General features: G+C 49.3%; 1 protein-coding gene and 1 non-coding gene across 2 annotated transcripts; one reads left to right on the top strand and one right to left on the bottom strand.

Moving 5' to 3' along the window:
• The first annotated feature begins 1,660 nt into the window (after positions 1-1,660).
• LOC100381404 (uncharacterized) lies at positions 1,661-2,711 on the top strand. Its single transcript, NM_001174245.1, has one exon. The coding sequence runs from the start codon at positions 1,859-1,861 to the stop codon at positions 2,132-2,134; it is 276 nt and encodes a 91-aa protein (NP_001167716.1). The 5' UTR covers positions 1,661-1,858; the 3' UTR covers positions 2,135-2,711.
• A 966-nt stretch (positions 2,712-3,677) lies between these two features.
• On the bottom strand, positions 3,678-4,718 carry LOC103637297 (zinc finger CCCH domain-containing protein 14). Its single transcript, XR_002264422.1, has 2 exons — positions 4,714-4,718; positions 3,678-4,401 (listed from the first exon to the last, which is right to left on the bottom strand). It is a non-coding gene; the product is annotated as a zinc finger CCCH domain-containing protein 14 (transcript).
• Positions 4,719-17,326: the final 12,608 nt, after the last annotated feature.

The following is a 17,326-nucleotide window of genomic DNA, read 5'->3' as shown; positions in this document are numbered from 1 at the left end:
ATAAGATTTTGTCTGAGGCCTTATGGGCTCATAGAATATCTAAACATAGGGCTACTAAAGTATCTCCTTTTGAGCTTGTCTATGGGCAGGAAGCAGTGTTGCCTGTGGAAATAAGTTTGAATGCTATCAGGTTCGCCAGACAAAATGATCTAACTGCTACCGATTATTATGATTCAATGATGGATAATATTGATGAGGTGACTGACAAAAGGATGATAGCTTTGGGAGCAATAGAAAAGGACAAAATCCTGGTAGCCAGGGCCTACAACAAGAAGGTCAAAGCAAAATCATTTCAAGTAGGGGACCTGGTGTGGAAGACCATTCTGCCTCTAAGGAATAAAGACCGGAAGTTTGGGAAATGGTCACCAAGCTGGGAAGGCCCTTATAAAATAAAACAGGTGATGTCTGGCAACGCCTATTTGCTACAAACATTACAAGGCAAGGACTTGCCTAAGGCTTTGAATGGGTGTTTCCTCAAACAGTACCATCCTAGTATGTGGCAGGATGCCTAAGAGAACCGATGTAATCACATCGAGTTAGTTGCTTTTGGTTTGCTCAGCTCCACCAAAAGGCAGGGGCATATGTTGAGCACCATATTGAGCGGGCGGACGGTCCGGCCCTGAGGCCGGACGGTCCGCGGTCTGGACAGTCCGCGCCTGTGGGCCGGACGGTCCGCGCATGCGCAGAGCAGTTTAGGGTTCCGAGTTTTGTGCTATGTTTGTTGGCTAGATTTGCGGAATTAACCCGGAATCCAGTCGTGTAAAGGGTCCAGCCCCCTCCTCTATATAAAGAGAGGTCTACGGCCGATTTGTAATCAACAATCGAATCAATACAACTTCTATTTCACATTTTATCCTAGGAGTAGTTCTAGTCTAGTTTAGGTTTAGCCTCTCGATCCCCAAATTCTTCGTCTCTCTTCGACTCTACGTCGATTAGAGGAGTCTAGGTCGGCCGGCCCGGGCCTAGACACCACCTAGGATCTCTATTCCCCGACGGGGTCCCTCCCGGGAGCGAGATTCAGGCGCCGTCGGCGATCTTCCGCCGCCCCTGCGTACGCGCGGACCGTCCGGCCCCAGGGCGCGGACCGTCCGGCCGTCAGGCAGGGAACCCGGGCTCCTGCACCAGGCCGCGGACAGTCCGGCCCCTGCGCGCGGACCGTCCGCCCCTGACCAGAGAGCACCGCCGCCTCGCACCAGGCCGCGGACCGTCCGCCCCTGTGCAGAGAGCACCGCCGCTGGTTCTCTTGAGTAATTGGCGTCTCCAAAAAGGCGTCAACTGATTCCTAACTGGATTGCTTCTCTAATTTATATAAACTTTGATTAGGTGGAACGATTCCGGGTGCAATCCGATGGAAACGAACAAGGCCTTAGGCACCGTTCGGTTTCTAGGGGTTAGAGTCCCGGATTGATTTCTAGCCGGATTACTTATCTAATTTATATAGATTTTGATGAGCTGGAATGAATCCTAGTTTATTCCTGTACAATTGAACGGGCCCTTAGACCTCGTTCATTTCAGTCGGTTTGGCCTGTTCCAGGGCTAATTCCGGGTGAAAAAATTGAGCCAGTTTGAAATTCGATCGTTTCTGCATGAACCATTCATTTCGACCCGAATCTAAAAAAATGATCCGGTTTGAAGTTTCCTCTCCCACTACTGCCCAGTACGAATCCCGGTCTTCTACCCTCCGGATCAAACCTTGGCGGGACGGCGCAACATTGGCGAGTGGCGACCGAGGAGGCGGAGCGAAGTGACATCGCAGCGCAGCCTCGACGGTGACCCTCCTCGTCTTCTTCTCACTAGTAATTGCCGCATCCTACCCTCGTGTTCTTGATGTCGCTAAGCACCACGACGACGGGGATTAATGTCCGATCGCCGCCGCCCAGAGAACCAGACCCGCACGGGGGGCTCTGTCCGGACGCTCGATGCAGGTGCGCCCCCTCGAACTCGTAGCCCCATCTTTGCCTCATCTGCCCCTTTTCTCCTCATCCCATCCCTGCTAAGGTTCGTCGTTACTGCTAAGGTCCGACAACGATGGCTCCAACACGTGATCTCCTCCTATTTCTGTTCAGTCTCCTGCTCATGTAGATCCATGAGAATCCTCATCAGTAGATATTTGATGGGTAATTTCGATCTATAATCTTTTCGGTAGAGATTATGCGCCTATCTACTATGTTGCTGCTCGATGGGAACTTGGCAAGCATCAATGACAGCGAGGAAAACATAAATAAAGCGATATATTCCTAGTTTTCTTCTAAGTTGAATAGTTGCAGTCAGTTTTTTTAGATTGTGCTACTTTTTTGCTGTTGTTCATGGAAAGGTCATTTAAGTTGAATTGTTGCAAGTACACGCTACTCAGTTTCTGAATGGTTTTTGAATGTACATGCTACTACTCAAATCCTAAAGAAATACCCAAGTAATACCAAATCAGTTTCTTTTTACAGGAAAAAGAAAGAGCAGCAATACCACCATTCTTGCTTCCATTGGAAAGTGCAGCGTTCAGTTACTGGTAACCCCGCAAGCTGATTGAAAATGATGGATATACACTGCATCTGAATAGTGTGAGAATCCACTAGTTGCAAGCTGATTCAAATAGTTTCAGTTTGAGTTTCAGTTTCTGCTTGAGATTGTCACCATTCTTACAAGTGTATCCATGGTTTATATAAACAAATACACTAGTTGCACATTTGGATGTAAATATATGAGCAGTTCATGTTTCTGCAATAGAATACACTAGTTCATTGTCTGAAAAAATATGAAGTGAGGCATATTTAATAGAAGGCTTTGATAGCAATGTGGTTCATGAGGTAAATGATGAAGTTGATGATGTACTCACTGAAAGGAATGAAGACGTGCTTACAAGCGCAGATTGACTCATGAAATTGCTTTGTTTCTATTGGTGTACCAATTTTTGAGTTTTGTTTGTGACATTGTGTGTGGCTGAAAATTTGATTTCAACTGAAGTGACAGGATTCAATCCTTTGCTACCAAACAGATAAAAATTGCTTCCCTAGGTTTATTCCAGCCGGATTAATTACATGTCCGGAACAAGTGAAAGGGTCGGCTCCACTGAATCCTGGCTTGTAATTGTTCCTGGTCTAGATCCGGTCCTGAGTTGCCGAACGGCCTCTTAGGGCCCGTTGGTTTGTTTCGGTTTGAAAACACGCATGTTTCTATTCCTGGCCCAGATAGAGTGGATCCAAGTGGTTTACTTAAACCTGGTAGTAGAATAGATTCAGCTCTAGAATAAAACCTGGCTAACAACAAAGCCAGTTTGTTTCAGTCAGGATTGAAGACACGCCTGAATGCAGTTAAAAAATGTAAGGATTCCAAAGGAACAAAAACAACTACGAACTAAAGACAATCCTGAATGCAGTTCTCCATGTAGTCAATCGAAGTATTGATTTGAACAAGACAATTAAAAGCTGATAGATCCATTCAGTGCCTACACATATCAAAGGTGCTAAGACAACAATTAAACAAGAAACAATTCAATAAAAAACACAGAAAACAAATTTAGTTGGCCAACAACGAAGGCCTAAAGAAGTCAGTAAATTCAATAGTAGGACTGAAGACACCAATTCAGTAGCGTAGGCCTAAAGATGTCAGCAAATCCTTCATCGGTGGCCAAGTTTAGAGTTACATTGACTAGTGACTATGAGGTATGAAACAGGGCATGGATCTCAAGCAGCAGTAGGCTTGCACAGCTCACTCTCACCGTGTGCAAAGTGGCATTTGCCGCCAAAAGAGCACAACCCTTTCACTAAGTTCTCACACATCTTGGTCTTGAAGTTTCTTCCTATGCCTCCACCATGATGAGTTCTATCAGCTGGGTTCTTGACCTACGGGGGAGCACTGCCACTGACACATACAATCAACTCACTGACCATAGCGCTAGCGTTCCTGATCTGATAAAGGTGCCCTCAAGCTCAATGTTTTCAAGCTGGTGTATGATTCATGGTCTCAGATGGCCAGCTTGGCTCCTATGACGAAAGATATTTGCTTTGTGTTAGCTCCACCCCTCCCAATGATGCTACCTGCAAAGGATGCATCAACATTGATCTTGGTTGTGGCAGAAGCGCTGAATCTAGTTAGAGTGGCCAAGCCAGGGTTAGCCATAGGTGGAGGCACAAAATAACCAGTGGGTCTTGGTTCGATTGAGGTGGCATATAGTTGTCCATCATAGACTTGCCAAGCTCCCTTTCACCATGTGCAAAGTAGCATTTGTCCCCCGTTTGCATCCCTTTGCAGTGTTGTACTTGTTGCACAAGCGAGTCTTCACGACGGGTGTAGGTGACCCATCCATCATCATACTTCCAGGAGGTTGGTCATTTTTAAACGGCCTGGTAGCCACTAAGAAAGTAATGGATAAAATGGCAACCCTCACCAAAGGGGCAACCAGAAGTACTGCACGATGAGAATATTATCAGGATAAGCAACTGAAGAACCATCTAAATATTGAATATATAAATACAAACGATTATAACAAAAAATGAGCAGCATTCTTAAATGTGATAGGTTTCAAAAATTATATCAGTCTAGTGGGATATGTTTCTTCTTTGGTTTTTTCTTTGTATTCTTCTTTGGTATTCTCCATATGTTCCATGTGATAGGTTTCAAAAATGTGTTTGAAGACGCAAGTCCTTGGAAGTTGGCATATATCTCATAAATCTGATCTATGATGTATGTGATGTCCATTACTCACATAACTGATCTCACTCCATTGTTCGATATCACAAGCTGATTTCTCCTTCCCTTTCATCATAGGTAGTGAGTTGTTAGAAATGATAGTGACAGATCTTATTCCGTTTTCAGACATGCTATTCAGTTACTATCACCTGCCAGCGTGATTGCAAAGACTAATGGAAGAGAAAAGATCTACAATGTATATCTACCAAGCTTTCATTCCTAGTTGATTCTTGTTCTAGCAAGATTATATTTTTGAACTCATTATCTCTATATCAGGCTGATCTCGAGGAAGTTATTGGTCTCTACTTGGCTGTCAAATCCTCGGCTCGTCTGCTCTAGGAGCAACGAGACAAATACAACAACTAGATTTCTCTTGTAGAAAGCTCGAAGAAAATGTAGTTGCCAGTCCAAAGCCATGTTTTGCATCAATCTCCTTCACAGGTTCAAGAACACACGGGGATAGGAGAGGGGAAGGAAGAGAGGGCCCTTACTGGTGAGAAGGCGACGGGGAGGGTCACCATTGGGGCTATGCACTGTCGCCTCTTCGCCTCCTGTTCCTATGTCGCCAACGTCTCGCCTTGCACCGGTCATGATTGGATCCAGAGGGGACGATGCCAGGGTTTGTATCGAGCCTTGGAAGGAAGAGAAAGTCTAAACCGGGCCCAATTTGCTTCCGGGTTCTGGTCCAAACGAACGCTTTCAGCCATCCCGATCAAATTTCAATCCGGGCCAACTTATTTCACCCGGAACAAGGTCAGAAACGATCCAATCCGACGGAGACAAATGGGTCCTTAAGAATCATGCTAGCATGTACCCCAGTGTATAAGCTACCAAACAAGTGGTGCTTTGAGGACGTGCGAATGCAGCTACATGCATTAGGAAGGCAACCAAGCGCGCCCAGAAGTAGCATATGAGAGCCTGTTTGGAGGAAAAGTAATTAATAGTTTCTAAATAATATCCATGATATATAGGAAAAATATCAGAGTATTTATGTGGTTTGGTTGCATTTTAAAAACTACGTTTTCAAAAATATTATATTCTAGATACTATAATATTGTTAGAGTATTGTAAACTCTACTCTAAAGGCTAATTTGACAACCTCATTTTTCTAAAGGATTTCTATTTTTTAAGAGAAATCAGTTCATTTTTCCTTGAGAAATTAATAATCCCTTGGAAAAATGGAGTTGCCAAACTAGCCCTAACCTAAAGTTTTTATGGCATGACTAAGTTTTTTTTAAAAATTATTATAGTTTTAAACATTGTATCTAAACAATACTCAAGATCATGGTATTTTTGGAGCTGCTAAAACTACAATATTGCCATGACAATTATAAAGTATAGTTTTATAAAATCATGTTTGTGTGAAACATTGTTGTCAAACATGTCTTAGTTTTTCTTCTTCTGCATTGCACTTTCGCAGTACATCTGAAACACGCATCCGTGAACTAGGAACTACTCATTGTCTCACCCAAGATTTTAAATCTCGATCGAATTTCGCCAAAATTTCTCGTTCTCGATGTGTGATGGTTTTGAAAACGACGTTTTTTCAAAAATTTTGTTCCAATTTTTTGATTTTTTTTAAAAAAAATCCACAAAAAATGTATTAAAAACTAGAGGGTCCCAAGAGTTCGAATCATTTTTTGTGTAAAAAATTGAGCTCATTTAGACTTTTTTTAACAGAAAGAAGGTCTACCCCATTTCATTAAGAAATAGGAACCAACAACGTTTTACACACCATCCAAAACCATCAGAAATTTCTGACCGAACGACAAGCCAGGTAAGAGGCCCTAACAGTTGCGCTCCTATTCAGAAACCTACTTGAACAAGACAGAACGCAAGGACGGCGATTACAAAACATGGGCCTCTCACCTCCAAACAAAGAGCTTAGAACAGCTCAACAAATAGACAGAAACTGTGACCTAAGTAAGACAACAAGACAATACTAAGATCCTACTGTTGGAACTTGCTAATCTGGGGACAACAAAACCCAATAGGAAGAAAAGGGGATGGTTTGATAAATTTGAGCCAAAGTGTTAGGACAACAATGTTTTTCTTCTCGTCCCCCGCATTGGCACAATGCGGGGGTATTTATATATAACTGAGAGACCGTCCGGCCCCGCCAAGGACAATTAGACCCTCAATTACCTAGTTTATCCTCAGAATATTCCCTCACAAGGGGTTACAACGTGTCTGTTATGGTCGTTAGATCGATGAGGGATTAGAGAGGGGTATCAATGGACAGGAACACCGGCCGGGGGCCTCTGCCCACGGCCGAGCAAGGGGAGGGTATCTCCCTTCTAATTCTTGTCTACTTTATTTCTCATCCATTGATTACATAAATAGGCCGGCTGGCCGCCCCTATCTAGATAGAGATCCATATCTCCTTAAAACTCTCCTAAAAACTCTCAACAAATTACTAACTGATAACATTCCTAGATAATCTCAACTAATCTTCTAAATAATCTCAACTAATCTTCTAATTTTATCTCTAACTATCCTTATCTAATCCCCTTGGAGGGCCCATGGCTGCTGCTGCCGCAGCCCCTCTGTGGGCCTCATTAGGCCCTGACACTACACCCCTCTTAGACAAGTAGCTCGTCCTCGAGCTGCAGCATAACGGGTGCTCAAAGATCGAGTCTACTTGACCCAAAACCAGACACCTAGAAGACAAGCCTTTTACGTCTCGGCTTATCTTATTATTCTGAATCTGAATTTTTTTGACCCCATAAGATAAGGCGGACACCCTCCGCACATTGGAATTGCACATGTGTAGCCACCTGGATCTCATGGACGCCATCTGCACGAAAGGAGAGCACATGGACAGGCAGCTGGAATAGGTCGCAACAATAACCAGCGGAGGCGCCCTCGTGGCGGCCGTAGCGGAATGTGGTAGCGCTAAATAGTGCGCCCTTGTCGATGACGAGGTGAGTGCCTTCCCTACCGCCGCTGCCGTAGAGTTGAAGTTCGTCGCCACCGGACACGTACCGTGCTCACACTTGAAGATAGCGACCCGGTGCCGCTGTTGATGGCTGTTCGACAGCGCGAGATCACGCCCCCGTGTGCCGAGGTCAACCGTCACCAAGGCTGCTTCGAGCATCTACCGGCGTATCTCCCACACTTTCTGTCATGCAAGAAAGCCACGAGCACCAGCTTGTATGCCCATAGACGCCGACGTCTGGAGCCATGTGGACAACGCCAGCTGGTGCTGTTCATGTTGCACTGTTGCCTTGATTTGCAGCAGCCCTTGCTCAACCTTTTGGAGCGTGGCTTGCATCTTTGCGAGATCAGCCCTTATGTTGGTCCACAAGTCCCCCATCGATGTAGCTGGTGATCGCTGAGCCATGGTTGCCCGTAGTGGCGTTGCCCATGGGGACAGAGACGTCGTCAACGAAGATGATGTGATGAAATTTGGCATTGTCCCTAGGGATGGGCACGCCGGCGTCCAGGATGTGGTGACAAAATTGGCAGGCGATGCTGCCCATGGAGATAGGGACGCCGGTTGCCAGGATGGCGTGACGAAGGTGGCATGCGGCGCAGCCCATGGAGATGGGGACGTTGGTTGCCAGGACGGCGTGACGAAGGTGACATGCGGTGCAGTCCATGGAGATGGGGACGTTGGTTGCCAGGATAACTTCACGAAATTGGCAGCAGAAGCCATGGGATCAGATCGAAACCCAAGCTAGTTGATTCCAGATGTTATGGTTGCTAGATCGATGAGGGATTAGAGAGGGAATTCGATGGTTGGAGCTGCTGGTGAGGTGGTGTGGTACTCGCGGTTACTGTTCACAGGGCACCGACCGAGGGCCTATGGTCGTTAGATCGGTGAGGGATTGAAGAGGGGTATCGATGGTAGGAACACCGGTCGGGGGCCTCTACCCACAGCCGAGCAAGAGGAGGGTTTCTCCCTTCTAATTCTTGTCTGCTTTATTTCTCATCCATTGATTACATAAATAGGCCGGTTGGCCGCCCCAATCTAGCTAGAGATCCTTATCTCCTTAAAACTCTCCTAAAAACTCTCAACAAATTTGTCGGGTACCGTAATTAGGGGTACCCCCAACACTCCTAAACACGGCTGGCAACCACCATCAGCACAAGCTGCAGAGACTGATGGGCACGATTTAGGTCAAGGCTTCATCTACCCAAGGGACGCGATCTCGTCTCGCCCAAGCCCAGACTCGGGCGGGAACTGTAGTCCCGGACGAAGTTACGTCTCGCCCGAGGGCCTCCTCAGGCAGTGGACGCACCCTCGGCACGCCCGAGGCCCAACTCGGGCAGGCTTCGTCGAGAAGCAACCTTGGCCAAATCGCCTCTCCAACCGACCGTATCGTAGGCGCATTCAATGCGAGGATCGCCTGATACCTTATCCTGACACACGTGCCTCAGTCGGCAAGGTCGAAGTGACCACATTCACTTCACCCTTTCGCTGACCGACCTGACAGGAAAACAGCGCCGCTCGCCCCGCTCCGACTGCTGTGCCACCCACTAGGGTGAGGCTGACAACAGCAAGTTCAGCCTCAGGCGCAACAGGAAGCTCCGCCTCACCCGACATTAGGCCTCAGCCTCGGAAGGAGGTCTCCGCCTCGCCCGACCCTAGGGCTCGGCCTCAACCTTGGCCTCGGAAGGTGGTCTCCGCCTCGCCGGACCCCAGGGCTCAGCCTCAACCTCGGCCTCGGGAGGAATCGCGTCCTCACCCGACCCCAGCCTCGGCCTCAGGAGAAGTATCCGCCTCGCCTGACCTTGGGCTCGGACCAACCGCGCCACGGGGATACATCATTACCCTACCCCTAGCTAGCTCAGGCTACGGGGGAACAAGACCGGCGTCCCATCTGGCTCGCCCCAGTAACAAGTAATGATGGCTCCCCGCATGCGTCCATGACGACGGTGGTTCTCAGCCCCCTACAGAAGCAAGGAGACGTCAGCAAGATCCCAGCAGCACCGACAGCTACGCTTCTACAGGGCTCAAGCACTTCTCCGACGGCCACGTTATCGCCTATGCAGGGCTCAAGCACTTCTCCGATAGCCATGTTGGCGTGTACACAGGGCTCAGGCACTTCCCTGCCAGACACGTTAGCGCCTAGCTACACCCCCACTGTACATCTGGACCCTCTCCTTGCATCTATAAAAGGGAGGTCCAGGGCCTTCATGCAGGAGGGTCACGCGGGGGAACGAGCTAACGAACAGGCTCACTCTCTCTCTCTCGCGAACGCTTGTAACCCCTACTACGAGCACACCCCCCTGGAGCGAGATAACACGAGCCGCGTTTCTCCCTTGTGTTCCATCTCGCGCCAACCCATCTGGGCTGGGACACGCAGTGACAAATTTACTTGTCGGTCCAGGGACCCCCCGGGGTCGAAACGCCGACAGTTGGCGCGCCAGGTAGGGGCCTGCTGCGTGTTAACGAACAACTTCCCGTTGAGTTCCAGATGGGTAGTCTTCAGCAACCTCTTCAGCTCGGGACGGTGCTCCGCTTCGGGAGTCTCGAGTTCATGTCCCTAGACGGCAGCTACGACATGGTACTCCTCCCCCCGCAGCGCGACATCAACCACGACGGTCGTCAGCTCGCCCGGCGGCGGCGAACTCGACGACGTCTTCCCCCCGTGGCGGAAGAGCAGCATCCGGGTTTGTCCCGCCACCCTCCTCGCCGCAGGAGGAGGAGACGGGGCAACCATAGCCAGGTAAGAGGCGGCACCTCGTCGGCTGTCGAGCGAGTTGGCGATGCCGGCACCCCAGCGGGGGACATGTCGGGCGTTGTCCTTGCACCTGAGACAACGACGGAGGTCGTTTCCCCGCAACGTGCCAACCCCAAGTGGACAGATGATGCCAGCACACTCGCGAAGGGCTTGTTGGGCATTAGCCTCGTACCTGAGATGACGGTGCAGTCCGTTCCCGACGCGACTTCGCCACCGTCCATCGATCAAGAGGTACCGTTCGTTTTCCACCCTGTGCCTTTTAGATTCAGCTTCGATCCGCCAAGCGACCCCTCTTCGGTGAGCGCTTTCGTAAAGGCGTACCCTAACCTTCCGGGGTACCACATGTGGTCGTCTTGGGACCGACTGACGGCCGTCTCAACCTATGGGCCCCCAGGTTCCAAGGAAGAAGACGAGCCCGACTCTGGTTAGGATTTCTTCGGGCTCAGTAATCTCAGTGCCATGCGAGACTTCATGACCGCATGTGACTACTGCCTCTTCGATTGCTCCGATGATGGCCACAGCCTTGACGATGAGGGTTGTGGCCCAAGTCACGAATGTTTCCACGTCGATCTAGGGGGTCACGATGAAGGCAACCACCTCGGTATGCCGGAGGATGACGATCCCCCTGGGGCTGCGCCTCGCTTTGACATCCTGCGGGAGCTAGCTGTGGTCCCAGTCCCTGCGAGGGGGGGTCAGGACACACAACTCGAGCAAATTCGCGAGATGCAGGCCAAGCTCGACGAGGAAGCAGGGCAACTTGTGCAGCTCCGACAAAACATCGAGCAGGAGTGGGCAGGCCGAGCACTCGCCAGAGAAGTGCGTCATCAGGCCCGGGACATCCAGCGCCGTATCGTTGACGATGCCAGGGCAAGGCTGCCCCCGGCCTCCAGCGGGGTCAGCCAGAATCTGGCTGCAGCGGCAATACTACTCCGAGCAATGCTGGAGCCATCCACCACCGAGGGGCGGCGTATCCTGGGAGAACTCAAGAATCTCCTGGGGGATGCCGCGGTCCGACGGGCCAAAAGCTCTGCCTCCCGAAGGCAAGGGTGCCCCCTGGAGCATCGCGCAACGACTTCCCGACTCATGCGGGAGGCCTCGGTCCACACCGGGCGCACACGGGACGCGACGCCTGCAGCCCCAGGTCGCCTCGGCAACGAGCACCACCGCCACGACCGTCGAGCCCGCCTCGACGAGAAGGTGCACCGAGGCTACCACCTCAGGCGTGGGGGACGCTATGACAGCGAGGAGGATCGGAGCCCCTCGCCCGAACCACAAGGTCCGCAAGCCTTCAGCCGGGCCATACGACGGGCGTCGTTCCCAGCTCAGTTCCGAGCCCCGACTACCATCACCAAGTAATCGGGGAAACATGGCCGGAGTTGTGGCTTGCGGACTACCGGCTGGCATGCCAGCTGGGAGGGACGGACGACGACAACCTCATCATCCGCAACCTCCCCCTGTTCCTCTCCGACGCTGCCCGGGCCTAGCTGGAGCATCTGCCTCCCGCGCAGATCTCCAACTGGGACGACCTGGTCAAGGCTTTCGCTGGAAATTTCCAGGGCACGTACGTGTGCCCTAGGAACTCCTGGGATCTCCGAAGCTGCCGCCAGCAGCTAGGGGAATCCCTGCGAGAGTACATCCAACGGTTTTCAAAGCAGCGCACCGAGCTGCCCAACATCACCGACTCGGATGTCATCGGGGCGTTCCTCGCCGGCACCATTTGCCACGACCTGGTGAGCAAACTGGGCCGCAAGACTCCCACCAAGGCGAGCGAGTTGATGGACATTGCCACCAAGTTCGCCTCTGGTCAGGAGGCGGTCGAAGCCATCTTCCGGAAGGACAAGCAGCCTCAGGGACGGCAGCAGGAAGACGTCCCCGAGGCGTCCGCCCAGCGGGGCACGAAGAAGAAGGCCAAGAAGAAGGCGCAAGCAAAGCGCGACGCCGCTGACGCGGATCCCGTCGTTGCTGTCGAGCACAGGAACCCACGGAAGCCTCCTGGAGGGGCCAACCTATTCGACAAGATGCTCAAGGAGTCATGCCCCTATCACCAGGGTCCCGTCAAGCACACCCTTGAGGAATGTGTCATGCTTCGACGCTACTTGCATAAAGCCGGGTCCCCGGCGGGAGATGGCAAAGGCCAAGACAACAACAAGAAAGAGGGCGACAAGGAAGAGGAGTTCCCCGAGGTCCACGGCTACTTCATGATCTACGGTGGGCAAGTGGCGAACGCCTCAGCTCGGCACCGCAAGCAGGAGCGCCGGGAGGTCTGCTCGGTAAAGGTGGCGGCGCCAGTCTACCTAGACTGGTCCGACAAGCCCATCACCTTCGACCAAGGCGACCACCTGAAAGGGAAATGTGCCCTTGGGTCATTTCTAAGCATTTTGGTGATTGAGTGCAAACACAAGTGCTCAAATGTGAATCTATGCCCATGGGTGAACAAAGTGCAAATCACAAGTAAAGGTATGTTTCTAAGTCTTAGTACATTGGTTTTGTGTACTAATATACCTATCTAAGTGTTAGAAACAGAAAGAAGAAAGAAGAGAAGAATTGGCTGTGTACAGCCAAAAGGCTGTTTCGGTCTGGGGCACCGGACTGTCCGGTGGTGCACCGGACAGTGTCCGGTGCGCCAGGCTGCCTCGGGCGAAGTGGTCGCTCTCGGGAATCAGCCGACGGCGTACGGCTATAATTCACCGGACTGTCCGGTGTGCACCGGACTGTCCGGTGAGCCAACGGTCGGTCGGGCCAACGGTCGGCCGCGGAATCTGCGCGTGACACGTGGTCTGGCCAACGGTCAGAAGGGGGCACCGGACTGTCCGGTGTGCACCGGACATGTCCGGTGCGCCAACGGCTCCCAGATTTGCAACGGTCGACTGCGCTGCTTAAGGAAGGAAATCGGGCACCGGACAGTGTCTGGTGTGCACCGGACTGTCCGGTGCGCCCGACGACAGAAGGCAAGGATGGCCTTCCAGATTTGTTTTCAACGGCTCCTAGCTGCCTTGGGGCTATAAAAGGGACCCCTAGGCGCATGGAGGAGTACACCAAGCATTCCTACAACATTCCTAAGCACCAAGACATCGATCTCGCGCATTCGTTTCATTGTGATAGCATATAGAGCTCTTGTGGAGTTGTGAACTCTTTGAGTTGTGTTGCGAGCTCTTGTTGCTACTTGTGTGCGTGTTGTTGCTCTGATCTTTTGAAGTCTTGTGTGCGTTGCTCATTCCCCCCTTGCTCTGTGTTTCTTTGTGAACTTCAATTGTAAGGGCGAGAGGCTCCAAGTTGTGGAGATTCCTCGCAAGCGGGATTGAGAAAAAGCAAGCAAAACACCGTGGTATTCAAGTGGGTCTTTGGACCGCTTGAGAGGGGTTGATTGCAACCCTCGTCCGTTGGGACGCCACAACGTGGAGTAGGCAAGCGTTGGTCTTGGCCGAACCACGGGATAATTCACTGTGTCATCTCTGTGATTGATCTCTTGTGGTATTGCGGTGTTGAGACTCCTTTATAGCCACTTGGCAACTATTGTGCTAACACTTAACAAGTTTTTGTGACTATAAGTTTAAGTTTCACAGGATCACCTATTCACCCCCCCTCTAGGTGCTCTCAATTGGTATCGGAGCCGTTCTCTTCAAGAAAGGGACTAACCGCCCGAAGAGATGGATCCTAAGGGGAAGGGAATCGTGATCAACGATAAGGAAAAGGAGTCCTTCGTCAACGAGCCCAAAGATGACAAGCCTACCGACTCCGGCTCGGGCCATAGACGGAAGGAAGGGAAGAAGAAGAAAACAAGGCGCATCAAGGAGATCGTCTACTACGACAGCGACGAATCTTCCTCTTCCCAAAAGGACAACGACGACAACGACTATGACAAACAAAAGACGGTTAACTCAAACTTTTCTTTTGATTATTCGCGCATTCCGCATAGCTCAAATGCTCATTTGCTTCCCATTCCACTTGGCAAGCCTCCTCACTTTGATGGAGAGGACTACGGATTTTGGAGTCACAAAATGCGTACTCACCTATTTTCTCTCCATCCAAGCATTTGGGAGGTTGTGGAAAGTGGAATGAAATTTGATAGCTCGGATAGCCCTTCGTTTATTAATGAACAGATCCATAAAAATGCACAAGCTACTACTGTGTTGCTAGCCTCTTTGTGCAGGGACGAATATCACAAGGTGAGCGGCTTGGACAATGCCAAGCAAATTTGGGACACCCTCAAGATCTCTCATGAGGGGAATGATGTCACCTTACTCACCAAGATGGAGTTGGTGGAGGGTGAGCTCGGACGATTCGCGATGATAAGGGGCGAGGAGCCGACACAAACATACAACCGGCTCAAGATCCTTATCAACAAAATAAGGAGCTACGGAAGCACGCGATGGACGGATCACGACGTCGTCCGCCTAATGCTAAGGTCATTTACCGTTCTTGATCCTCACTTGGTGAACAATATTCGTGAAAATCCTAGGTACATCAAGATGTCGCCCGAAGAAATTCTTGGAAAATTTGTAAGCGGGAGAATGATGATCAAGGAGGCGAGGTACGTGGACAACGCGTTGAATGGCCCAATCCATGAGCCTCAACCTATTGCTCTCAAGGCAACAAGGAGCAAGGAGGCACTACCCAGCAAGGTGGCGCAAATTGAGGCGGCCGGTCTTAATGATGAAGACATGGCCCTCATCATCAAAAGATTCAAGACGGCACTAAAGGGTCGCAAGGGACAGCCAAGCAAGACTAAGACCAAGGGAAAGCGATCATGCTTCAAATGCGGTAAGCTGGGTCATTTTATTGCTAACTGTCCCGACAATGATAGTGACCAGGAACACAGGAGCAAGAGGGAAAAGAAGAAGCATTACAAGAAGGCCAAGGGCGAGGCACATATCGGAAAGGAGTGGGATTCGGATTGCTCCTCCTCCGACTCCGACAATGAAGGACTCGCCGCCACTGCCTTCAACAAGTCATCCCTCTTCCCCAACGAGCGTCACACATGCCTTATGGCAAGGGAGAAGAAGGTATGTAATCAAAACAATGTCACTTATGATTCTTCCAGTGATGATGAGTCTAGTGATGATGAAATAGATTACTCTAGTTTGTTCAAGGGATTGGATAGAACTAAAGTAGATAAAATTAATGAATTAATTGATGCCTTGAATGAAAAAGATAGACTCTTAGAAAAACAAGAGGACCTTTTGTATGAAGAGCATGACAAATTTGTAGAGGCACAAAAATCTTATGCTTTAGAAGTTAAAAGAAATGAAGTGCTTTCTAGTGAACTATCTTCTTGTCATGAAACCATTGCTACTTTAAAGAGTGTTAATGATGACTTAAATGCTAAACTAGAAGTAGCTAGTAAATCTAATTCTTGTGTAGAACATGTTGAGATTTGCACTAGGTGTAAAGATTTCGATGTTGATGCTTGTAGTGAACACCTAGTTTCAATCTCCAAATTAAAAGATGAATTGGCTAGTCTTAATGCCCAACTTAAGACTAGCAAAAGTGATTTTGAGAAACTAAAATTTGCTAGGGATGCCTACACGGTTGGTAGACACCCCTCAATTAAGGATGGACTTGGCTTCAAGAGAGAAGCCAAGAACTTAACAAGCCATAAGGCTCCCATTCCCGCTAAGGAGAAAGGGAAGGCCCCTATGGCTACTAGTGCTAAAAAGAACCATGCCTTTTTGTATCATGATAGGAGACAAACTAGAAATGCTTATAGGAGTTATAATGCTTATGATGATTTTGACTCTCATGCCATGTTTGCTTCTAGTTCTTCCTATATGCATGGTAGAAATATGTCTAGGAGAAATGCTACTCATCATGTGCCTAGAAAGAACTTTATTCATGCTCCTAGGAAAGTAGTAAATGAACCTTCTACAATTTATTGTGCTTTAAATGCTTCCTTTGCTATTTGTAGAAAGGATAAGAAAATAGTTGCTAGGAAGTTAGGGGCAAAATGCAAGGGAGACAAAACTTGCATTTGGGTCCCTAAGGATATTTGCACTAACCTTGTAGGACCCAACATGAGTTGGGTACCTAAAACCCAAGCCTAAATTTGCCTTGCAGGTTTATGCATCCGGGGGTTCAAGCTGGATTATTGATAGCGGATGCACAAACCATATGACGGGGGAGAAGAAGATGTTCACCTCCTACGTCAGGAATAAGGATTCCCAAGATTCAATTATATTCGGTGATGGGAATCAAGGCAAGGTAAAAGGGTTAGGCAAAATTGCAATTTCCAATGAGCACTCTATCTCTAATGTGTTTTTAGTAGAGTCTCTTGGATATAATTTGCTATCTGTTAGTCAATTATGCAACATGGGGTATAACTGTCTATTTACAAATGTAGATGTGTCTGTCTTTAGAAGAAGTGATGGTTCACTAGCTTTTAAAGGTGTATTAGACGGCAAACTTTATTTAGTTGATTTTGCAAAAGAAGAGGCCGGTCTAGATGCATGCTTAATAGCTAAGACTAGCATGGGCTGGCTGTGGCATCGCCGCTTAGTACATGTGGGGATGAAGAACCTTCACAAGCTTCTAAAGGGAGAACATGTGATAGGTTTGACTAACGTGCAATTCGAAAAAGATAGACCTTGTGCAGCTTGTCAAGCAGGTAAACAGGTGGGAGGAGCACATCACAGCAAGAATGTGATGACCACATCAAGGCCCCTGGAGCTGCTGCATATGGACCTCTTCGGACCCGTCGCCTATCTAAGTATAGGAGGAAGTAAGTATGGTCTAGTTATTGTTGATGACTTTTCCCGCTTCACTTGGGTGTTCTTTTTGCAGGATAAGTCTGAAACCCAAGGGACCCTCAAGCGCTTCCTCAGGAGAGCTCAAAATGAGTTTGAGCTCAAGGTGAAGAAGATAAGGAGCGACAACGGGTCCGAGTTCAAGAACCTTCAAGTGGAGGAGTTCCTTGAGGAGGAAGGGATCAAGCACGAGTTCTCCGCTCCCTACACACC

Source organism: Zea mays, chromosome 8 (genome assembly GCF_902167145.1).
Source record: "Zea mays cultivar B73 chromosome 8, Zm-B73-REFERENCE-NAM-5.0, whole genome shotgun sequence".
NCBI lineage: Eukaryota > Viridiplantae > Streptophyta > Magnoliopsida > Poales > Poaceae > Zea > Zea mays.
This window is presented reverse-complemented; position numbering and strand designations above follow the sequence as displayed.

What these genes read in the sequence shown, in the direction of transcription:
- LOC100381404 (NM_001174245.1), top strand. Translation starts at nt 1,859, where the DNA reads ATGTCCGATCGCCGCCGCCCAGAGAACCAGACCCGCACGGGGGGCTCT.